The sequence below is a fragment of the Podarcis erhardii genome (assembly GCF_964252035.2).
Source record: "Podarcis erhardii genome assembly, chromosome: 2".
Classification (NCBI taxonomy): Eukaryota; Metazoa; Chordata; class Lepidosauria; order Squamata; family Lacertidae; genus Podarcis; species Podarcis erhardii.
Window position 1 is genome coordinate 27,472,508 of NC_138498.1, and position 25,527 is coordinate 27,498,034.

The 25,527-nt window shown below is 43.3% G+C and overlaps 1 protein-coding gene across 3 annotated transcripts in view; it reads right to left on the reverse strand.

Annotated features, from left to right (window-relative positions):
• SLC39A11 (solute carrier family 39 member 11) overlaps positions 1-25,527 on the reverse strand; it is a 258,114-nt gene that overhangs the window by 161,026 nt on the left and 71,561 nt on the right. For all 3 annotated transcript variants that reach the window (XM_081849902.1, XM_081849900.1, XM_081849901.1), the window contains one exon: positions 19,399-19,522. In XM_081849902.1, the coding sequence (XP_081706028.1) occupies positions 19,399-19,522 (124 nt within the window). The remainder of the gene's footprint in view (positions 1-19,398; positions 19,523-25,527) is intronic.

Genomic DNA, 25,527 nt, shown 5'->3' on the forward strand with positions numbered 1-25,527 from the left:
CTAGTGAGAGACATGTGACACAGCAAATGTCTTAAAGGTAAAGGGGCCCCTGACCATTAGGTCCAGTTGTGGCCGACTCTGGGGTTGCGGCGCTCATCTCGCTTTACTGACCAAGGGAGCTGGCGGTCAACTTCCAGGTCATGTGGCCAGCATGACTAAGCCGCTTCTGGCGAACCAGAGCAGTGCACGGAAACGCCGTTTACCTTCCCGCCGGAGCAGTACCTATTTATCTACTTGCACTTTGACGTGCTTTCGAACTGCTAGGTTGGCAGGAGCAGGGACCGAGCAACGGGAGCTCACCCCGTCGCGGGGATTCGAACCACCAACCTTCTGATCAGCAAGTCCTAGGCTCTGTGGTTTAACCCACAGCGCCACCTGCGTCCCAGCAAATGTCTTAGAGCAGGTGAAAACTGGTAGAATAATCTGCAGAAATCACAGGATCTCCTGCATTATTGTAGCTCAACCACTGCAGCAAGTGGAGTGCAAACTATGCATTCAGGGCATAGCTGTCAACTTACAGATTTGAAAATAAGGGACCAGCAGCCTTGAAAATAAGGGACCAGCAGCCAAAATAAGGGACCTGCAGCCTCACCTGTTCCAGGCACTCCAGTCTTCCTGTCCTCCTGCAGTCTGGTCAAACTCATGCTGGTAGCTTTGAGAACACTGTCCAACCAACTTTGTAACCAGAGGTTCAACTGAATAGAATCTGAATCCCATGCACCACAAGGCCTATGCAGCCTCAACTTAAGATGGCTCCCCGGCCTAGCTTTGCACTGCAAAGTTTGCAGCAGCACGTGCAATAAATGGCATCCAGCATTCAAAAACCCCTTCAGCTTGCATTAACTAGTCACACACAAGGCATGCAAGCTCCACCCCCCAGTCGTTCTTAGACTTCTTATTGGGTGAGCAACACAGCCAAGCAACACAGTTGGAGCCTCCCTCCTCCCTGGCCGGCAGTGAAGGAGGGAGAGGAGCTGCTTCCTTTGAAATTTAAGGGACATTTAAGGGACATCTATCAATAAGGGACAGCAGCAGGACATGGCGCTGGAATAAGGGACTGTCCCTTCAAATAAGGGACACTTGACAGCTATGATTCAGGGTAGTGGACCCAAGCCTATGGAACTCCCTCCCACCTGAGATTAGACAGGCACCCTCCTTGGAGAGCTATAGGAACATGACTAAGGCTTTCTTATTCCGGCAGGTATTTTAAGATAGTGTTCTGTTTTCTGATAAATGTTATTGTTTTATTGTCCCATTTCCTGAGGACTATATTTATGTACCCCACTTAGAAATGCCACGGATTGAGACATATGTAAAATGTCCTAAATAAAGTTGAAGAGGATGTTCAGAAGTCCCTGAAGAATCAGAGAAAATGTTCTGATCCTCCATTTTGCGTCCAAGCTCTACCTTCACATCCCAGCATCCTTTCTTCACATCCTTGGGAGACTCTCCGGGTCTCCCAAGTACAAGGGAAAGCACTGGAAAGGACTGAGGGGGACACAGTGGAATTTTGATCTGGCAAAGAAACATCTGTATCCATAATTCCTAGCAGAGGAAAGGAGATTAGACAAGGATGCACATTGAAAAGAAACCTTTTGAGAGAAAAACCTAATACGAGAATGAAGGATAGGGCAGATAAAATTTGTGATGCTATATCTCCTTGAGGGCCTCCTTCCTTTCCACAGGCTACTCATAGAAATGTCTACAGCACAGGCTTTGGGCAGTAAAAGGTCTGATCCTCTTTCTATATGCCCTCTAGTCATGCCTTTGAGCAAGTATTGCTACGGGGCACTTTTGCAGGAGGTGAACTGTGAATGCAGCAGCAATCTGGAACGAAGCAGCACTTTATGTAGCAACTGCCTCTAATGACGTGGAAGGAAGCAAATCGGTCCAAGACAGACATGAGCATATCAATATCGTATAGCACACCCAGGCCAAGTCACCATGAAATTCAGTCTAATTATAAAATTTATCTCACACTACCCAGGGCAACCTCCGATTGTTGTGCTGTCTTGTGATTCATCCCACCCCTCAGAGCTTTATTCTTAGCGCCCCCACCTCCAGCCTCCCTTGACTGAGCATTCCTAATACACGGGGACAGCAGTACAAGAAGGAAATTCCATCATTTGGTTTGTCAGAGCTCTAAAAAACATGAAGCAAGCCTCTCCCCGGAGGAACAGATAGCTGCTTAGAAAGAAAGAAGCAGAGACTGGAGACAAAAAGAGCAAGAGACAAGAGCAGAGATGTAAGACAGGAAAGGGAAGAATGAAATGAAAGTGTCCTTTCTGAAGATGCACAAATACTACTCAAAACTTGGTGTGGGTGTTCCTTACTATCATCAATAATCAGATCACTCCTAAATTCTGTATATAGGTAATTGCAGTATGTCACAGAACAGTTAAAAGCACCGGCGAGAGCAGCCAGGCCTTGGGAGCAGTGTGAACTTTTTATACTGTTCACTTGTGACTCTGCAGCTTTGGGGAGGCGATAGTTCCTTAACTGTAGTTAAGGAGGGGGGACCAGGTTTGTACAGAATGCCAAGCTATGGTTAATCTTAATGAAGGTTACTTAACTAAAGTTAACTAATTAAACCAATTGCAAACATTAGTTAATGAGCAACCTTTAACCACAGTTGATAAACCATTGTTGTTGTTGTTGTTGTTGTTGTTGTTTGTATTCCGCCCTATACTCATAGGTCTCAGGGCAGTTCAAGCTGCTGGGCTGGGCTGGATTTGCATGTAACACTGAGCCATGGTTTAGCATTATATGTGAACCAGGCCAATGTGTTTATCACATAGTCCCTACGAGATTTCATCATGCAGTGAAAATACCCTTTCGGATTAAAAATAAATGCTCCCAAACAACAACAAATTGGAGGAGGAACATATAAAATAAATGCATAGGAATGTATGTAAGGTAGGGATTTTTCACATGCGTCCTCCCAGAAATGGCAATGTTCAGAGAGCCTCCTGAAGTTCTAGTGCTAGACTGGAAAAAGCACACAAATAAAGGAAGTCACAACAGAAGAAAGCAACATCGGATATCAGATATCTACACTACATGACACCAGGGAATCTAAAATAGATGATTCATGATGAAGAAAGCATTAGTGGTAAAATGCATCTTCTTATAAGATGAGTCCTGGTCACCATAAGAAGTAAACATTTTGGCTTGAGCAAGCCAAACATGCCCTTCACAAGAGCAGACAGGAGGACATGGCAGAGTAACACTGACTGATATGGTCCTTATCGGCCAATTACACCTGTTTTATGGCCTCTCTGTGCTTTAAAAGAACAATGCACTGCCCAAACACTTTCCATACAGAATTATCTTCAGTGTCAATGTTTAAAACATTTGAATATAAGATAACCCTCCTCATTCAATTACTTTGTACCCTTTAAAATAAAAATAAAGCAGAGTAACATTGACAACTGGAGAGTGATTCAAGAGGTGCCATTCCAGATCCCATCTCAAAATGATAAATGCCTACCTCTTGCTGCTTCCTCTGTATTTCCTTACCCACAAAACAAACATTTAGAAGTGTGAACTCTTCCTTTTAAGCATTACATGTATTGACCACTAAAGGTTCAGAAAAGGGAAACTAAAATTATCAAAAGGAAGGAGCAGCTCCACCTACGAAGAAAGGTTGGAGTGTTTGGGACTATGCAGAAGTTATCATATTTCTCCTGGCCTCCTGCAACCTTCTATTTCCATGTCGGTTTTTCCAAAGCTGAAACACAATAAAACGTTTTTGTTATCTCTCCCCCACATCCTCCCTCTTGTTCAAAAAATGAGGTACTAGAGTATTGATTACACATAACTGGGAGTGCATGGGACGCGGGTGGCACTGTGGGTTAAACCACAGAGTCTAGGGCTTGCTGAACAGAAGGTCGTGGTTTGAATCCCTGCAATGGGGTCAGCTCCCGTTGCTCGGTCCCTGCTCCTGCCAACCTAGCAGTTCGAAAGCACGTCAAAGTGCAGGTAGATAAATAGGTACTGCTCCGGCAAGAAGGTAAACGGTGTTTCCGTGCACTGCTCTGGTTCACCAGAAGCTGCTTAGTCATGCTGTCCACATGACCCAGAAAAACTGTCTGCGGACAAACGCCGGCTCCCTCGGCCAGTAAAGCAAGATGAGCGCCGCAACCCCAGAGTCATCCGCATCTGGACTTAACTGTCAGGGGTCCTTTACCTTTACCTTTTTACTGGGAGTTCAACTGGGCAAATTCAAGAGGTGAGTGCTAGCCATTTTCCTGATAAGGAATGACACAGAAATTTAAAAGCATACATATTTGTAAGCAGCTGTTGTAAGACAGTTCATTAGCGCTCCTGTTACGTATCACCTTCAGGAAATGCACACAACATTAAGGCTATGTGTGAAACTTGATCACCGTTTGGGACTGAGCTATCTGCACAGCTGTCAACCTAAGCCAGCCCAATGCAATAGCAGTATAAACCTATCACTGTGCAGAAGAGAGATGCAAGTAACAGTGCAATTCTCTGCAAGGTTAAAACCACACCAGGTGTGACTGGCAAGAGCAGCAAGGCCTCTATCAGCAACTGGCAGGAGACAGAAATCCCCCACCTGTTTTCCAGTGGCGCTGGATGATTGCCAAGATACAGCTGCTTTTAAAGATTTTTGTTGTCGCTGTTGTACATCACTCGCTGCCAATGATGCTTGGACTGCATTAGCACACACAGGCACGGCAGCTTGGCAAGGCATGGGGAGACTATTGTACACAGACCAGCAAATATTGGCAGAGAAGAGAGATCAAAGGCAGCATGGGGAGGTGGACTTGGATAGGAAGCCAGCCATTCTGTGGCCCAGGCTGAGAACACAGAAAGCCAGTAAAAAGGTTTGACAATAAAACAAAGTCAAAGATTGCTGGAGCACTGTTGGAAATGCTAATTAATGGGGGGGCCACTAGGGGCGCATCAGAAGATGGCTGACAGTAACATCTCTCCGACCCACACGAGGTACATTGGAGGCTGTGATGGGAGTAAATAGCCTCCCTACCCTCCCCCAGGATTGTGGTGGGGGACTGCCCTTGCCTGCTGTGCCCTATACCACCCCCGAATTTGTGGGGATGGGGGCACTAGGCACAATGCCCTCCAGTGGGATTTCGGCGCTCCTGGACGCCGTCTCTGATCCGCGCCACTAGCTGCAAGAACTTCAAAAGAAACAATTTGGATGAAGCGAATGCACATATCTCAAGGAAGAAGGGGGAGTAAAGACTGCTAACAGAAGAGATCTCTGATAAAACAAGACGAGTCGGAGGAACAAGTATAAATCATGAGAAGATACGCCAAGACTCGGTATGGCAAAGGGACTGACTGATGGGGGAGGGGGGGAAACTTTCCTTTCTTTCCTTTATGTGATTAAACAAGAATCCCCCCCCCCACAAGTCAGAAATGCCATTTTAAGGACTTAAGCTGTGGATTTAAGGCTGTGTGGAGATAAACTTTCGAACCAAAGCATGTTTTAAGAAGTGCGTGGAATGTATAAGGGCTTTGGAATGACGCAGTTAAAAATTCCGTCGCCATATTGGGAAGTTCTGTCGGAGGCTTAAGTCTGAGCGGAGAAATAGAGAAATAGAGCTGTTTTTATATTGTGGGTGAAACTCCTCAGTGGGACTTAAGAACAACAGTTCTGTAATTAATGATGGAAAGAGTGCTGTTATCTATGAAGGCGATGATATATGGAAACCATCTCGATTTGAGGATTGGAGGAACGGAAAAATCCACACAGTACTATTATTGGTGTTTATCGGCTTAAGGAGACTATCAGACGAGATCATAAAGAAAAAAGAGAAAATATATGAACAAGATGTGATGTGGAAACAGCAAAATAAGACTGGATAGAATTATGAACTTTGTTTGGACTGATTTGCACATTAACGCAGCGGCAAGAAGATGATCAGAATCCCCCTTCGGATCTTGAAATATGGGTTCCCTCCACAAAATTTAAAATTCAGCTTTGTAATTCGGAATTTATGTGATGTGATTCAATTTGATTTGATTGGCCGGTTAATAAAAATTATTTAAAAAAGAAAAAGGAAATGCTAATTAATATACCCAAAAAAGTGGGAAGGATCTCTACATTTGTACACATAATATTACTTACCTGTAATCAAAGACGCAGGCAAACAAAAAACAAACAAACAAACCAGACACCATTTTGTGGAAGAGTTCAAGATAACGTCCCAAATTCACTACAACTGTGGGAAAATGCTTGTTCTAAAGAGTAGAATTGTGGACAATATACACTTGCAATACAGCAGTCAGAACAGTGTCCATTATAAATGCCACGGGAGAAAGACCTTGAAAAGCAATTAATTGATCACCGAGCATTAAAAATATGATATACTTACACAAATGACAGTTCCTTTAAAAAAATTACTTTGGCAGGACAGGAAGCTGCTGTTCTGCCAAATTAAATCCTTCAAAGATTTTCTCTCCTGCTAAGCTCTCGCAATCAGCTTTCTTAGATTTTTATGACAAAGCAGCCATAGGCGAATGATTCAGTGAGCAATTATGGTGCGAACATGACTCTGGTCAGCACAGTCAATATCTGTATTTGTTAATGCTTCCTTTAAAAGGGAACAAAGGGGGTGAAATAATAAAATATTGATTTTTTTTTTAGTCATAAGGCAAGAGTTCATCATCCTGTGCCATATACCACATGAAAGAAAACCTTGATCTAAAACTGTCTTCCTGTCTCAATTTAGAAGGAGCCAAATTAAAATGTGTCAAAGGAAAAGATCAACAAATACTAGGAGATGCCAAGCAAGTAAAAGAGAGGAACACCAATAAACATGAGAGCAAGAGAGGCAATTTAGTACCATTAAGAAATATGATTCTTTCTTTTTTAAAAAGCCAAGTATGCAAAGCTTCCAAAGGAGAAAAGAAAATGCACCACACCCCAAAGATACAGCTATTCAAGCACTGGAAAACAGAATTTGACAATATTTCATTACTTTAAGCATTGCTGGGAGAGGGGCAGTTAATTTTCCCAGAATTGTTTTAATCTTGATTTTGCAGGCCTTTTCTGCCTCTGAGGCTGTGAATGAATGGACTACATCATCTCAGTGCCATAGCCCCAAGGGCAGATTAAAACATCTCTCTCTCTCTCTTTTCCAAATGCTTATTTGCAGTGCTTACAATTATTTATCCCCCCCCCCCTTTGAATGCAGTGTTTATTTTATTTTATTATTATATGATTTAGAATTTATGCACCCAGAGGTCTCAGAGCGATAAACAGAATAAAACCAAACTATAAAACCACAAAATACATAATCAAAATAAAAACAACAACCCAATAACCACCACTCCTGGCAAAAAAAACACCCACCACATTTAAAAAGGGAATAAGATATCAATCAGATCAACCAAAGACCTGCTTTAAAAGGAACGTTTTTTTGCCTGGCACCTAAAGGTGAATAATGAAGGCACCTGGCGAACTTCCCTGGGGAGAGCATTCCATAGATGGGGAGCCGCTGCAGAGAAGGCCTGGTCTTATGTTGCCACCCTCTGGACCTCTTGAGGAGGAGGCACACGAAGAAGGGCCTCGGGAGATGATCTCAGGGTCTGGGTAGGTTCATGTGGAAAGAGACGGTCCTTGCGGTATTGCAGTCCTGAGCCATTGAAGGATCTATAGGTCAAAACCAGCACTCTGAATTGGGCCCGGAAACTAACTGGGAGCCAGTGCAATCAAGGATCAGTGTAATAGGCTCAAACCGTGTTGCTTGGGTGAGCAACCTGGTCGCTAAATTCTGAATTAGGTTTGAAAGATGCAGATAGAGCTGAACATATTGCAAACAATGAATTCCAACAAGAGGCAACGAAGTTGCCAACTTCTGCATCGGATTCCCAAAGAGAGCAACTGTTTGGACTTTCCAGGATATCAGTCCATCTGAACCCTGTCCAATTACCTGTCTCCAAATTCAAAACGTCAACTCCTTTCTTTTCCCACACACACACATACACACACCCCTATATAGAGCACTGGTCTCAGACCCTGCTCTCGCAGGTAAACAACTTCAGTCATTAGCTGGAGGAAACATCAATCAACCATTCTGGAATACAGTGGTACCTCGGGTTAAGAACTTAATTCGTTCTGGAGGTCTGTTCTTAGCCTGAAACTGTTCTTAACCTGAAGCACCACTTTAGCTAATGGGGCCTTCTGCTGCCGCTGCACTGCCAGAGCACAATTTCTGTTCTCATCCTGAAGCAAAGTTCTTAACCCGAGGTAATATTTCTGGGCTAGCAGAGTCTGTAACCTGAAGCATATGTAACCTGAAGCATATGTAACCCGAGGTACCACTGTATTTTCCAAGTACTCAGCTGAACACAAGGATATTAACTGACCCAACAGACAAGAAGGTGAGGCCTTTTTGCCCCTCATTAAAATCATCTCCCTTTGGCTATCCGATTGGCTTTGTAGCACCAGAACATCCTCATATTTGCAATGTGATTCCTAATTGCCAATAGCTGGCATTATAGACTTGTTGGGGGGAAGCAACACAGCAATAATGAAGCGGAGCAGGCACTATATTTGGACTCAGACCAAATAATGTGAAAAGAACACTAATTCCGAGTGCTATGGGGAGACATTGTTCCCTCCGAAAGCTCACTTTTCAACTTAAGCATTCAGCCTAGCATTAAATATTACTGCTGCCTTGCCAGCCCTTCTCCCCATCCATCTCACCTAACTTTTCTCTGCACTGTTCAGCAGCTGCTGTGATTTTACTGAGCCACATCTCCGGAGCTGTCGAAGAAAGTCAACCGTCAGCACAAACAGACTTGCAAGTTCTGCAGCAAAGTTATGCTCCAAGCACGTGGCAAAATGCTGCAACACAGGAAGTTTTTCAACACAGACAAAAAAGCCTACAATCATTAGTACCAAAGGGATGCACTTAAAATTAAATAAATCATGATGTGCTTAAGAAATCCTAAAGTCCAACTGAATGGCAGGTTTCTTGCATATGCATACAGTGGTACCTGTGAACGGGATCCGTTCCAGAGGTCCGACTGTATCCCGAAGTTTCCGCAACCAGAGAGATCGCTTCTGCACATGCACAAGCGGTGAAACACTTTGGCTTTGCCACTATCGCAACCCAAAGTTTACGTTACCCAAGGGTAACATAACCCGAAGTTCCACTGTACTTGAGAGCATCATCATATGGGAGCAAAGCTGTATGGCTCCACTCTGATGCCCAAAATACTGCTTGCAACACTTTATTATTCAAGGATTCTATTTGCACTCTTGTTAGCTCTTATTCTGCAACGGCAGCGCCCTTTTCATTGTGAAACCCCCCTCTATCAAATTCTCTACTTAGAAAGATGTGCAAGGCCGCTTCCTCCCCTATATTGCTTTCAGTGATAGGTGGAAACTTCCCTATTTCCGTTTTTTAAAATATATAACAGCTGATGGTCATAGAATCATTGAATTGCAGAGTTGGAAGGGACTCCAAGGATCATCTAGTTCCACCCCCTGCAATGCCGAAATAAGCAGTTGTCACATAAGGGGATCAAACCTGCAACCTTGGCATCATCAGCACCACACTTTGTTATCCTTACTGCTGTTGTTTTAGTTTTGACGTCTATAACACACACTTACTTCGTAAATGCTTCCGAAGATTAGATTTACCACTACAATTTGGTTTTATTCTTTCATTGAAAATGCTCTTTGGAATTGGAAAAAGAAAAGCAATTAAAAATATTCTAAACAAACCAGTAGGAAATTTGAACAACATACTTCAAAAATAAGGGCCCCCTCCGCCGAATTACTTTGGCATCAGAGTCAAATTCCACCTGATTTATAAAGCAATAAGCAGCTAGATGCATATCTGGAAATAAGCTATTTTTCCAGATTAATTACATGCCCACCCTTGGTGAATATTATGAACTTTTCAAGTAAGCAGCATCAGTGATTTTGATAGATGAAGACATGAAGAGAAATTGGTTCGTTCATTCTCTCTCTCTCTCTCTCTCCCCCCCCCCTTGGCTTCTTTTCCAAGTGCCTAAGAATGTAGAATATCAACTGAACATACTAACTTCATTATCATATGAATGTAACATTGAAAACAAAGCAAATGTTGCACTTTGCATAAACCATTTATTCAAAAATCCATTCCAGACTGAAATTTCAAATGTGCACGCTAGTTTCTCGAAAACTATTGCAATGAATCAAATGTGGTTTTATGGCTTCAAAATGTAGCTCAGCCACTCCTCCCGCTACTCAGTCATTGTGTGCTAATCTACAGCAGTCTGCCTCTATCTTGATTTTAATCTTTCCGTCTTGTTACAAACAACAGCACAGCGGGAGACAAAAGAGAAGATCATACAGTGGAACGTTAAAACGATTTCAAAAAAAATGCAAATTAAAGAATTCAAATTAATGTGGAGATTAAAAGGAGGTTTTGCACTGAAACCCCACCTTTCCGAGAGGAAAGTGGGATACCTCCTCAGGCATTCAGCCCTATGTTTTTAAAACTGCCCACTGCTTCTCACCATCCTTTGGTCCAAGTGACACCAAAAGTTTGGCTTCCCCTTTTGTCCATTTAATCAGGGAGACAGGGTTCAACACGAAAACTAAATAAAACCCATGTTCTGCCAAGTAAAGGTAAAGGGACCCCTGACCATTAGATCCAGTCGTGGCCGACTCTGGGGTTGCGGCGCTCATCTCGCTTTATTGGCCAAGGGAGCTGGCGTACAGCTTCCGGGTCATGTGGCCAGCATGACTTAGCCGCTTCTGGTGAAACAGAGCAGCGCATGGAAACGCCGTTTACCTTTCCGCCGGAGCGGTACCTATTTATCTACTTGCACTTTGACGTGCTCCTGCTAGGTTGGCAGGAGCAGGGACCGAGCAACGGGAGCTCACCCCGTCGCGGGGATTCAAACCGCCGAACTTCTGATCGGCAAGTCCTAGGCTCTGTGGTTTAACCCACAGCGCCACCTGTGTCCCTTGTTCTGCCAAGTATGAGGTGTCTAATTTCCATGCAAAATGTTAAGCAAATAAAGGCAGTGGCATACATCTCTCATATATGAAAACAGGAGAAGCAGGAGTGTGGCTGCACCAGTCTATTTCTGATCTGCGTCAGTTTCACAGCTCCTAAGTACATTCCATCCAGCTCCACTTGAAGAGTTACTTAGAAATGAGGGGAATCAAGGCTCTTCTTGCTTTCCAGATGATCATTAGCCTGGCAGAGGGGAGCTATATTTGGCTTACCAGAAGGAGTAAGAGGGGAGAATCGATTTGGCAGATCGTGGAAAGAAAATGACTCTTGTTAAAAGCAAGCAGCACTACTGGTAACAAGCCCTTGTCAGAAGCTTGGCCGATAGCCAGAAGTCCACTTGGTTGTGGGCCTCAGGCTGGAAGCACAGCCAGGTTGGCAAGTTCCACCTGGCATCAAAGCTGCACATCCAAAGGGCGGGGAGGCACTTGGCATGCCAGTGTCTGTTATCTCATAGAAGTGTTTCCAGAAGAGAAAAGGAGGCAAGCAAAACAAAACACCAAATGTACACAGACGTGTACCTAGGGCAGGAAAAGCAGAAATTAAACTGGAAATCATAACCAGAACAATCAGGACTAGCAGTGGTGTGTGGTCAGTGGACTAGGGGGCCTAGGCTAGTCCCCTAAATGTTCCCAGTAAATCAGAATATTAAAATATTAAAGCCTGGCGCCTACTTCCCAAAACCCAGGAAGCTTCTGCCTAGCTTAGGGAGAGATGTGCAATGCTTCAATGGGGTCCAACAGCCCTCCCACCACCTTCCTAAAGCCCTCCCAGCTTTGGGAAGGAAGCAGCAGGGCTCCAGCACACAGCACCCACTATTGGCCTTGTCTGCTCAATCTGTTGGAACCTGTAGGGGAAGTCCCTAACTCAACAAGGCTTTGAGACTCATCGACTACCCTCCCCTGGTTTAGCCAGTCAGTCAAAGCCATTCCCCAGCGTGTGGCCACCGTCACATGCTGACAATTTCTAGGAGCCACAGATGAGAGCTGAGTGCAGGGTGGGGACCAAAGGTGAACAAACTACCCCACAAGGAGCACAACGTATCCCCCACCAGAGGTACTACCCCTCACCCAACGCTCCCAATCTACCGACAGAAAAATATTTATTGCATGGTGACATTTAGATATGGCAGAATAAAGGTGTTCTCAAGTCATTAAATTCAGAAGCATTCCAGCAAATCAGAAGACCACAGAACTAACAACTCAGAGTCCCAGCAGCATATTTTGTTTACATCATCAGTAATTATTTAAATTTCCATCCCAGATTTGTTGCACACAGTTGAAGGGCAGGTTCAAGGTTGAGATTAATGACAATGGTGAAACAGAGACCCAGATTAAGCAATGAGTCTTTGAAGCCTTCATTCTCACGCTACTAGAACAACGTAGTCGGAACCTCAGGTGGGTGGAACAAATACTAAGAGCTGGCAGGAGCAAGAGCAAGGCGATTAATGAGCCTGCAACCCCAGCTTTACTTAACGTGTAAAGCAAACTGCAAGCAAAACTCTTAATACCAAATAATAGCCTCAGCATCCATGGATTGTGAAAAGAAGACCAAAGCCTCTACAATAATGAAGGACAGGGTCTGGGAATGGTAATAAATTCAAGTGCAATTTGTTATCCACTAGGCCATCCTTCACTGCATAACAATTCAAGCACAAATTATAAAATCCTCCAATTTAATCCCCAAGTACCTGAGCAACTCTGAGAGAGCAAATTTAATCCTACATGCAAAGGCCTACAGCTTCCAGGATGAAAGATTCTGGTTAAAGCGTGGCGTTTACTTTATTAATCATCTTGCATTTTGTAAATTACAGAGTTTTAATTTGTAATAGATGGCATTATGAAGCCCTCAAGCCCCATTTAATAACCTTGAGAATGAAATTCCCTTCCCAAAGTTTCCTTCAGTAGTTATTTCCCACATGCCTCTTCTAACTACTTGCCGCCCTATAGCAGCCATGGCCTAATCATCTTGCCTTAGCCCACAAGCAAACAAATTCACTTGCATGAGATTTCAAGTTGCTCATTTACACATCCCTGCAGTTTGTACACACACTTACATCACCAAGAGGCAAAGATGTATTGGCAACAGAAACCACAGAGAAGAAATGCCAACAGTTAATTCATTCAGATGAACTCCTATTTGATTATTAATTTTCTACTCAGAGAGGACCCAACAGACAACAGATATGCTCCAGAGTGAAATCTGTGCTGTTAACCACTCTGAAGCCCAAAATGGAAAAAAAAGATATGCAAGTGTACATTTTATCATCACAAACTTCTACTGCAGAGGAAAGCATTACACCGCTAGTGCTGCCCACAGAACAGTATTCCCAATACATTCACTGAATAAGTGTGCCCGACATATTACCCAATATCACCAGAAGTGTTGAAGTATTTTAAAATTCAAAGCACATCAGTATTGTGCCTGACATAAAAGGAAGCCTACCTCATCCACTTAACAGAGTTACGATAGCTAGGAAAATGACTTTACCTGGGTAGATGTATCTAGCATTGAAAGAGCAGCATAACTGCAGATACAACACTTCATTAAGTTCGGTAATTATGGATATGCATTATGCACAGCTCAAGGACAGCAGCAGATGCTTACAAGGATGAGCAAGATGCACTTTTTGTTCCAGTGTTTTCAAGAGTAAAAACTGAAACCAACTATCTGGATGACCCATAGCCTAAAAAATCTAAAGGAACTGGGGTCTTACATGAGCTTCCTCATGGCAGGCACATGGAAAGTTAAGTTTAACATGGTCCTCCCTGTCTATATGACCAGCCCTTCGCCTTCATCCCTAAGAGCAACTCTAATTCCAACAATTTTGGTTCTTGCTTCACAGATAAATGTTGGATGTTACTAGGAGCAGCTCTCATAAAGTACTGCCTCTTATATCAAACAATTAGATGTCTGTCTGGAAGGTAGAATGCCCTGTCTGTTGATCCACAGGACTATATTAATTTGTATCTCAGGCACCAGCACTCAAATGAATCTCTTAATCCTTTTATTTTGACAATATTAGATTGATTATGTGAACGACACTCTCTCTCTCTCTCTCTCTCTCTCTCTCTCTGTGTGTGTGTGTGTGTGTGTTTTGATGCGCACACACCAATCACCTCTTCATACATAATAATAATAATAATAATAATAATAATAACAATAATAATAATTCATTATATATACCCTGCCCATCTCGCTGGATTTCCCCAGCCACTCTGGGCGGCTTCCAACAAAATATTAAAATACAATAGTGCGTCAAACATTAAAAACTTCCCTAAAAAGGGCTGCCTTCAGATGTCTTCTAAAAGTCTGGTAGTTGTTTTTCTCTTTGCCATCTGGTGGGAGGGTGTTCCACAGGGCGGGTGCCACTACCGAGAAGGCCCTCTGCCTGGTTCCCTGTAACTTGGCTTCTCAAAGCGAGGAAACTGCCAGAAGGCCCTCGGCGCTGGACCTCAGTGTCCAGGCGGAACGATGGGGGTGGAGACGCTCATCCGGTATACTGGACTGAGGCCATTTAGGGCTTTAAAGGTCAGCACCAACACTTTGAATTGTGCCCGGAAACGTACTGGGAGGCAGTGTAGGTCTTTCAAGGCCGGTGTTATGTCATCTCGGCGGCCGCTCCTAGTCACCAGTCTAACTGCTGCACTCTGGATTAGTTGTAGTTTCCAGGTCACCTTCAAAGGTAGCCCCACATACAGTGCATTGTAGTAGTCCAAGTGAGAGATAACTAGAACATGCACCACTCTGGAGAGACAGTCCACGGACAGGTAGGGTCTCAGCCTGCGTACCAGATGGAGCTGGTAAACAGCTGCCCTGGACATAGAATTGACCTGCGCCTCCATGGAAATGACTCCTAGGCTGCACACCTGGTCCTTCAGGGGCACAGTTACCCCATTCAGGACTAGGGAGTCCTCCACACCCTCCCGCCTCCTGTCCCCCCAAAACAGTACTGCTATCTTGTCAGGATTCAACCTCAATCTGTTAGCCGCCATCCAAGAAGAAGGCTGTCTATAACAGCTCATGCAACTGTAAACCAATTACCAGCTAAAGTACTTTTTTATGATGAAGCCAAATGCACAGCTAACACCTTGATGATTTTGCCTGGCTCAAGCCACTGGCTTCCCTCTAAGGCTGGGAAATACTGTCTGCACATTTGGTACTGAAATTACGTTTGACATTTATGTGAGGAACCTGGGGGATTGTGAAGCAGCAGACTTTTCCCACATCAGTGCTGCGACAGTCAAGAAACATAGTGAAAAGGCACACTTAAGAAAAATTGTTAGAATTAAAAAAAGAGGAGAAAAGACACCAGAGGGATATTTCAACCCCCCCCCCCCAAGGTACGCTTGCACTCCCTTTGCACTGTCTGCAATCCAATTTAGAATTAAACCAATCACTCTGCATCTGAAAATTGTTGGGGATTGAACTACATTTCAAACTGTGAAATGCATTTCCCCAGTTGCTTTTTATGCTCGAACACCAGGAAATGTTCACCTGCTAACCTGTCATAAGAACAAAAGAGGAATCCATCAGAGCAGCGGCATAGCTAGCCACTCAGGTGCCTGGTTGTGGGGTCGCGTCCTGAAGCCGGGGGCGGGAAGATCCACCCGTGGGGGTGGGGCTAAGCTGCCCATGGGGGCAGGATGATCCGCCCATGGGGGTGGGGCAAGCCTCTCCACCGCCTCCCCCTCAGCTGTAGGGCGGCTGAGGGAGAGGCAGTAGGCAGGCGCAAGTCCCACGCTGCCGTTTCAGGCAGCACGGAACCTGCAGGCGCCTAAGCCACCACATCACTCTGAAAAAGTTTCGTGAGCCCAAATTTTTATTTTAAACTCATTTTGTCACACAGTGACGACACCCAGGGCGGGCCATACACTCCACACACCCCTTCCTCTGCCGCTGCATCAGAAGGTGGAAATTTGGCCCCAATAGCCAACAAACCCCCTCTTCTTAATGGGCCAGGCTTGATGCTGCACTGAAGAATCAAGAACACCCACAACCAAGTCTAAATATGAGCAGCTGCCATCCTTTTCTTCTCTCCCCAATTAATACTTCAGGGTTTTAAATTCCCTGGGGCAGGGATATGGCACTTTCTTCCTTTGTGCTTATAATATTCTGGGTGGCACACTGCAAAACCAATACTATGCATGTTGGGAGATGCGCTCACAACCAGATGCTGCCTTCTTTTTCCAAGAACAGAGACTTCGGCCAAGCTATAAGGGACAAGATAGAATTTCAACCCAGAAGTCCTTCATCATCCTCTCTGGATGCTAGCTCTTCGCAAAAAGGAAATGTTGCCAGAGTTATGCAAGCTATGTAAAAACAGCTCTTCTAAACTGTGAACATAGCTCACATGTACACGCAACACATGCTTGAAAGCAGTTTCAACTCAAGCAATGCGCCAACATGTTAAATGTATATATGGCATAGGAGAAGGGAAAAGAAACATGTGCAATCTTTTTCCTAGAAGGTCATCTTTTTTATGCCTGGAATGTGCCAGTCCTACTACCCCATTTCCAGCAGGTTAACTATAATACTTCTGCCATGTTCCCAAGATATTTTTGTCAACTCACCCTGTCAGAATTATGACCAATCAATAATTAGGAGAGGTTGTGTCAAGGGCACTGCCTAGTTATTAGAAGATCGTCTTTCTAAAACATAGGGATAAAGTCAAGCATTCTACGCTTTCCACTATCACTACAACCGTCACTCTGCATCTTGGGGCTTATTTACGTTTTTATCGCATGATGAAATTCAGGCGAGAGAGAGAGGCTTCCTGCCCCTAGACCATTTTCCACCCGATTGTACTGCCTGGCTCTGAATTAACTGCAAGAGTAATGCCATAACTTCTTGTGTTTAAACTTTAAAATAGAAGTAATGATCCAATAATGCTTAAATGTCAATATCCACATTAGCAGGTAGTATCCATTATAATATGAGACGTCTGTATTAGATGGCCCCAAAAGTCTTCGCAAGGAAATAGCTGGAAAGTTCATGTAAAGTAGCAAATTAATATAAAGTTCGCTGTTAGTATTTTATTTGTCCTCACACCTCTTGGCAGTCACGATTCATTTTGTGAAGAAGAAAGATTTCATCCCAATAGGCCAAAAAGCAAGGAACAGAAATGTCACTGAAGAAATAAAGAGCACTGGTTCCCAGGCATGCATCTTTTTAAAAATAAAATAAAATACAAAAGCAGAAGGAGAGGGAAGAAAAGAAGAAGAAGAAAACCCTTTTCTCTAGCCAAGAAGAAAAACCAGAGTCCATAACAACAAGAAGTATTTTCTCCAAACCACTTCCATGATAATTGCTTTCAAATTATATTATTATGTTATCACTACACATAAAAATGCAAATAAGTTCTTTTGAGGAGAAAGGAAATGTGTTCTCCCAATTCAAATGCAGTTTAGATTCAAGGTTACCATTCTTGTAAAAGAAATGTTCTATGATTCCAGTAAACTCATGGGAGATTGCAGAACAAGGGCACTCAATTATCAGCCACCTTTTCCTCTTCCCTCCCCGACCCTTTACCCTTGTGTGTTGTGTTTCGTTTGGTGTGGGTTTTTTTAGATCATGAGCTTGAGGTTAGGGACTGTCTTGTTTTGATTGTATGTAAGCAACTCTGGAGGAACTGCTCTGTTCTGAGTTTAACTTGACCCTAAAGTGTTGGAAAAGGGACGCGGGTGGCGCTGTGGGTAAAACCTCAGTGCCTAGGGCTTGCCGATCACATGGTCGGCGGTTCGAATCCCCGCGGCGGGGTGAGCTCCCGTCTTTCGGTCCCAGCTCCTGCCCACCTAGCAGTTCGAAAGCACCCTTAAGTGCAAGTAGATAAATACGTACCGCTTTATAGCGGGAAGGTAAATGGCGTTTCCGTGTGCTGCACTGGTGCTGGCTCACCAGAGCAGCTTCGTCATGCTGGCCACATGACCCGGAAGTGTCTCCGGACAGCGCTGGCCCCCGGCCTCTTAAGTGAGATGGGCGCACAACCCTAGAGTCAGACACGACTGGCCCGTACGGGCAGGGGTACCTTTACCTTTAAAGTGTTGGAAAACTTCTAGGAGTAAGGAAATCTGGCTAGTTATGAAAATATTACAAGCTAAATTATATGTACAGGTTTCATGTGAGGTGGAAATATAGAGGTTTACCACTGCCAGGAGCAACAGGATAAAATAAGTGAATAGCAATACCGTCTGACTTAGCCAATCGGAGGTGAGATCAAGACAATGCGAATACTGGGGATATCGACAGTATTTGCAAAAACTAATGCAGTATTAGTTTGGTTTTTCCTGAAATGCCATTCTCTCTTGCCACAAATGCCAAGAGCTACTAACAATCTGAAAAGACCTATCTGAATATCACACTAAAGCACCTGTGACAGGTGGGTTAGTACAGGAATTGTAGAAGGTATACCTTTGTCACAGTATTGCAGGGGATTTTAAAATGCATCTTTTTAAAAAACTCAGACATATTTAACACATCAGACCAGCACTGCCTCCATTGACCTGTTGTCATCAGCTGTTGAAGACTTTCCTCTTTCAACAAGCTTTCCAAGTAGAGATTTTTATCTCATTCAGTGCCTGTGCTGGATCTGAAAACATTTTTAATAATAATAATAATAATAACAACAACAGCAACCACCTGGCGTGCTCTGGTCCATGGGGTCACGAAGAGTTGGACACGACTAAATGACTGAACAACAACAACTAATATTGTTTCCTGTTTGTTTTATTGTACCATGAAATTGCTTTGAGATGTTTCATAGAAAGCAATTAATAAATGAAATTAAGTGAGTAATACCCACACTGACGCAGCTAATAAAAAGAAAAAAACCAGGACATCCTATTATGAAGAGCTTTAACTTAGCCACTGTCTGGTACAGTGGTACCTTGGTTTGCATATGTCTTGGTTTGCATACACTTCGGATTACAAATACGTCAAACCTGGAAGTGCATGTTCTGGTTTGCAACCTTTTTTTGGATTACGAACAAAAAAAATTTGGGAGGCCCCATTGGCGAAAGCGCGCCTTGGGTTACAACCTGTTTTGGTTTACAAACGGACCTCTGGTTGTAAACCAAGGTACCGCTGTATAAGGAAGATAAACTAGCAGCAATATGAGATGCAGATATTAAGACCCACGGAAGTAGTTTGGAGAAACACAGAAGAAGTAAGAAGGAGCCCTGCTTCCGGCTAGTTTCACAATGGAAGAAAATTGTATCTGAAACCAATTCGCTAACTGTGTACATGCATACACACACGTATCGAAGGTGAGTATGTGCATGCATGTATTCATTTTTACATATTGGTTACATCCTTTGTAGTAAATATCTCAGAATTAGCTGTGGATGATATATGACAGGATGCTTGCCTGAATGTAAAGCCGTTCTACCTATCCGGATGGACAGCTCGTTGTCATGCTGCCGACGATGTGGGGGCTGCTGCTCATACTTCTCTTTCGCCGCTCTTGAATCGTAGCTCAAAGCCAGTGCTGTGTGAGGAGGCTCAGTGATACCCTGCAAGACAGAAAAACAAACAATTAATCATTTAATCATATATCAGCCTGGATAGCTCAGTTGGTTTCAGCATGGTGCTGATAATGCCAAGTTTGCAGGTTCGATCCCCGTATGGGTATCTGTGAATTCCTGCACTGCAGGGTTTTGGATTACATGATCCTCAGGGTCCCTTCCAACTCTACGATTCTATGATTTCTCATCCATCTGTATTGCCATTATTATTATTATTATTATTATTATTAACATATTATGGACCAATTCTATGCGGTTTTGTATAGAATAATACAGTGGTACCTCAGGTTAAGTACTTAATTCATTCCGGAGGTCGGTTCTTAACCTGAAACTGTTCTTAACCTGAAGCACCACTTGCGCCACTGGAGCACAATTTCTGTTCTGATTTCTGTTCTCATCCTGAAGCAAAGTTCTTAACCTGAGGTACTATTTCTGGGTTAGCGGAGTCTGTAACCTGAAGCGTATGTAACCTGAAGTGTATGTAACCTGAGGTATCACTGTAATTTGACTATTCCAAGGTGGAACAGACCCCAATACAATGTTTATTAATTTATCTGTGTTACAAGTTTCAGCTGGTTGCTCTGCAGTGTGGATTTTAAAAAAAATACCTTTGTTTAAGAGCCTGTCAGTATCCCCTTTGGATATGGACACATGCCTGGTCCACACATTATGGCAAACTACAGTTTAACACATCACAAGCTAACCACAAGTTGTTATACAGACGATCAAGCAAACCATGTGTTGCACAGTCGAACCTCTACTTACAATCGCCTCTTATTACGGTCATTCCAAGTCGCAACCATGGCAAACCTGGAAGTAACCAGCAGATTTGCCACCGTTTGCGCATGCGCAGGAGTGGTGATCGCCATTCACACATGTACAGAAGCGGGCAATTGCTGTCCGCGCCTGCGCACAACGACACCTCTCCCAGCAACCCGTTTCGACCTCCGGACAGACCTCTAGAACAGATTATGGTCACAAACAGAGGTTCCACTGTATCTCCAAAGTTTGGGTCATTTTCCAGATGTTGTTGCCTTGTGCCTTTGTAGTTAGCACCTGAGGTGGGGCGGCAAAACAAACTATGGCTAAGTGTGCTGGGTTTGCATGTAATGTCAAGCCATAGTTGTTGTTTTTTAAAAAAAAAAGTTTGTAAGCTGATAAACCAAATAAGCTCACCATTTTATTCAGCCCATTTATGTGACATTTGTATGTTTCAAAACATATATTTTAAAACATTTTATAAGCACAAAAAAAAAATGATTTCAGATTAGGCTTGTTTACTAGTTTAAGAAACCAGGGGACCAAGTTTCTCAATGACATGAGACTGGGGCAAAAGATTAGTCACTGTTCTCTCTGGAAAAAACCGTGAACTCAACCACAAATTGACATTCGCCTCCATATCTTTACTGCTCTCTTTTTTAAAAAGAAATGTTTGCAATAATCACAACATTATGAATTTTGTCAAACACTTCTGATAAACATTCAGTAAAGGGAAAATAAATATGAAATATAAAAGGTCAAGAAATCATAACATCAGCTATATAACTGGTGGCATCTGTGCTGTCTCTAGAGTCCCATTATCTAATAAATGTTCCTCCTCTAACCTGGCATTTATCCAACTTGGAGACTTTCCCATACCCTTCCATTAGCCAATTTCACCACTTCTGCAACAGCCAAATCACTTAAATACTGATTATATCTAAGTCTTGTTACTCTTCCAGTACTAAGTTATGTCAGTTTTGGCTGATATCAATAGTAAATATACAGTCAACTCCTGCTGCTCCCTCAGGACATAATCTTTGAGATAATCCAACAAAAGAACTAGTAAGCCACAGTAAAGTACAAACTAAGCTGCCCTTTAACACTAAATATGTGCCTCATGCTCAGCATTTAGTGGGAAAGGAAGTCTTTCTGGCAGGATGATATAAATGTAGCATCTCTGAGACAATGGATCATCCTTGGGGTTGTCACTCCTAGATGCAGAAGGGGACAAAATAACCTGTCTCCCTGCCCATCCCCTTTGGGTAGACCAATAGGACATCTATCTATTACTCACATGGAAGCATAGGCTAAAGGCAAAATAGTAATTTAAGACAGATCACTCACACAACTGTGCACACCATGTCCACTGGAGAGAAAAAGAACAAAGCAAATATACGCTGAACTATTAGAAACAGAGATGCTTGCTAAGGTCACTTTGGTTTTGTTTGTTTGTGTTGGGTTTCAAAGAAAAAACAACCTAAAAGGTTAGCGATGAAGAGCAACATTCTACTCTCTTCATCTGCATAATGTACTCTGACTGATGGTATTCATGCTAATCACATATCTGCTAGCCCTTTTTAAACACTGTCTAATCAGGATGCTGTCTCTGCTTCTATTAAGCCAGCAATTAGAAAACCAAACTGGAGAGAGCAGATATTTATCATTGAATGGCTTCTTTTTATATTTAACCAATAATACCCTGTCCTTGCATTCTCTGTCACCAAAAACATCCTCGTCTGACACCAAATAGACCTTCAGGAGCACCTGTATAATTTCAATCCCCTATCCCATAAAGCAGGGAACCTATCCCAAACACACAGATTTACAGGTAAGAAGCAGCCACAGGAAGACGGGGTAAGTGGGGCCATGGATGGCAACATCCATGGGGCCTGAAACAAACAAAACAAAACAAAAACCACCTTGCAGTGCATCCCCAAACTCTAAGAGCGTGTCCTGTCCTGTGCTCCAGAAAGTTGAGGATGGAAGACTTCTAGTGCAATTCAGGTCTCCCAGGTGGGAAGAGGAGTTTCATGAAGGGGAGAAAGGGACACCTTTTCCTTTCTGCAAAAACATCCCAGTTTCTGAGGAGATTTCACCCCTCCCATATCCAAGAATCTCCTGACGAGTCTGCTGATTCTCCAGAGAGGAGGAGCAGTGTTCTGCTTTCTACTTATTCAGCTCCAGCACCAGGTCAGTCAGTCAGTCAGTTAGTGTGTCGGAAGGAGAGAGAGACTGAGTGTTAGAGATCGTGTGTAGAGATAAGGTTGCTGCTAAGAGCAGCTGCAGACACTCAGTGCAGCATTCATTTATGCTTAGACCTATTTAGCTCTGTATATAGTTTTGTATTATAGTTATAGTTATAGAATAAAAGAAGATATTCTACAGAGCTGCTCTCCGAGTCGTGTATACACTGCTAGACTCTGCTATACTCTGCTGTGCGACGACTGTATTGTGGAAGTGAATCCGGTGCTCACAACTCTAAGCTGTGAGTCCACAGCACTTTGACCTGTTCCTGTGTAAAAGGTGGTCTCTGGAAGTGCTACCCAGCTCGCCTAGCCCAGTCGGGGTTGAAGTGCATGAGTCCAGTTGGTGACACTGGCTCAAGGGCGATGCTGACAGTTTCATGGTCCCCTCTGATTCAGGACTCAGAAGCCCTTGAGGATGGAGATGGGAGGATGAGATTACATTGCAAAGCCTGACTGATGGGGCATCCCCTACCTCCAGGGGTACTCACACCTGAAGAGGCAGGTAGCTCCCAGCCTGTGGACGATGAGGTGGACTAAGGGTCATGACCTGCTGCTGCTTTTTCTGATCTCGCTCTCTCTTTCTCAGGTATTTTTGCATCCAACTCTTGCAAAAATGAAGAATACACTTACAATGTACCATATTTTTTCGTGTATAAGACGCCCCCTATTTTGGGGGACTCAGATTTAAGAAAATGGAGGAGATGACTATCCATGTATAAGACAACCCCCATTTTTAAACATTATTTTAGAGTAAAAAAAAAATCTAGTCTTATGCACAGAAAAGTACGGTACACGCACACTTTTAACATTACATTGAAAGTAAGGTGACACTTAAATCTTCCCCTCGGTGGCTTCTGGTGTAACCTATACAGAGGTCCAGGCTTTTTGCACTGAACCCCAACCTGATCTGATTAGTACAGAAATAGAAGTAATAAAGAGATGCAAGCCTATATCCAGTTGCTTACTGGCAAAAGGGAGAAATCCTGACCTGACAGGGAACTTCGGCAAATCTGAAAGACTCTATGACCTCCAGCATGGCATTCCATTTAATCCAGCTGCGATAGCTCTGAATCATTCAGACGCCGCTCCCTATGTAGAGCCTAAAATTAGGATGTGTTGGTGGGCTAAAACAGGCATTACAAAAGGGGAGAATAAAGTTACTCACATTAAATTGGCTTATCTGGCTAATTAGAGTTAGCAGAAATAACCACGGGGAGTTGGTACATTTGCGAATGCTTGGAAAACAATAGGCTTTGAGAGAAAATATCTCCGCAGCTGGGTGCAGATGCTTTATATGGCACAAGTTGGTCCCAGCAAGCTTGTTTCATGTTGTGTCACCACCAGGGTGCATATACAATCCCTCCTGCCCTCATAAAATGGCCGTGCTGATGCTAACAGATGCTGCTTGCATTTTTAGTGTTATTACTGCAGCAAAGCTTGCTAATAATAAGAGCACACCGTTATACGGGGCTAGAAAGAAAAACAATATTTCCTCAATAAAAAAATATGCAGTCGTCACATTTTAAGCAGTTTCATTCGTCATGTTTACACTGACGAATATTTTTCAACTCTGACACAGATCACGAAAGGGAAAGAGCGTGGAACAAGTTCAAACGGGTTACTTTTTGACGAAAATCTAATACTAGCTGGAGATGCAATGCAATTGCTGACCACTTGTACCCCTGCTAGGAAAGTCACCTCCAAATTTAAACCTCAGACTGGATAGGTTTGGCCAATAGATCTGGCTGTTAGCATATAAAGCTTTAAATGACTTGGGGAAGACCTCCCCTGTTACCAACCAAACCGTGCTTTAGGATCCACAGGAGAGATTCTGCTCTCCTGCAGACCCTTAACATATGCTAGGAGGGTGGCGTCACTAGAAAGGTCATTCTTACTAGCAGTAGCTCATCTGTGGAACTCCCTTCCAAGTGACAGATGTTGAAGAGGAAGCTTAAGGTTTTTTTTTTTTATTTGTCCAGGTTTTTCGGATCATGAGTAAAACATTATTCGGTTGAACTGATGGCTCCTATTCTTACTGTACTTTTACTATGGTTGTGTTAGTCGGCTTTAATTAGTATGGCTACTTTTATCTGCTTTGCTTATTAGGCACTCTGGGCTCCAAAATTAGAGGGATGGATACCCTTTACCATGATACTGCTGGAACCCAAAGAGCACAGCCATACTTCAAAAGCAAAGCTATGCCTCAAAGGATTTGAACAGCTTCATTCGTTTCATAGTAGAACCACCCCTGGTTTGCACGCTTACTGGTCACCATTCTGAAGTGGTCACTAAGGGATCGGGAGGGTCGCATTCACACAACATGGCTTCCAAATGTGTAACGGCAGTCAGCAAATTGTACTGGTGCAATATTCACACATGATGGTTGTCTAAACCATCTTACTTACCTGGAGGAATGTGCACATGACAGTTACGCACAACCTTCACTTTCCAGGATTTTTCTCATGTGCCAATGGTTTACTTGAATATGTGGATTTAATGGGAACAACTGGGGTTTTTGGAAATGCCTGGAGTACAATGTTTGCAGAGGGGGCAGGCATTCAATGACTCCAACTCTGTGTGGGCAGCGAGATGGTTTATGACGGTCTCCGCAACAGCTCCTCGTGTGTTTGCTGGTGCTATTTAAAAATGCTACATCTCCTGCCCAAAGCAGCCATGCTCATACCAACAGATTTTACTTTTATTAGCAATAATATATCTTTCCAAAATAGAATCATAAATCCAATCTACAATTATTCAGCATCGAAGAAACAAAATTATGGGCATATTTCCCAGTAAATAATTTATTTTAAAGATATGCGTACACTTGGTTGGATGCATTCAGCTTGGGTACATTTACCCACCAACTGCCATCGAGATTTTGTTAAAACAGACGGGTCATAACAATTAAAACAGGGTTGTCTGTTCACATGTCAAAAAGAATAATTGGGAAGAGCAAGATGGCACCAGCATCCTCACTTAGTAACA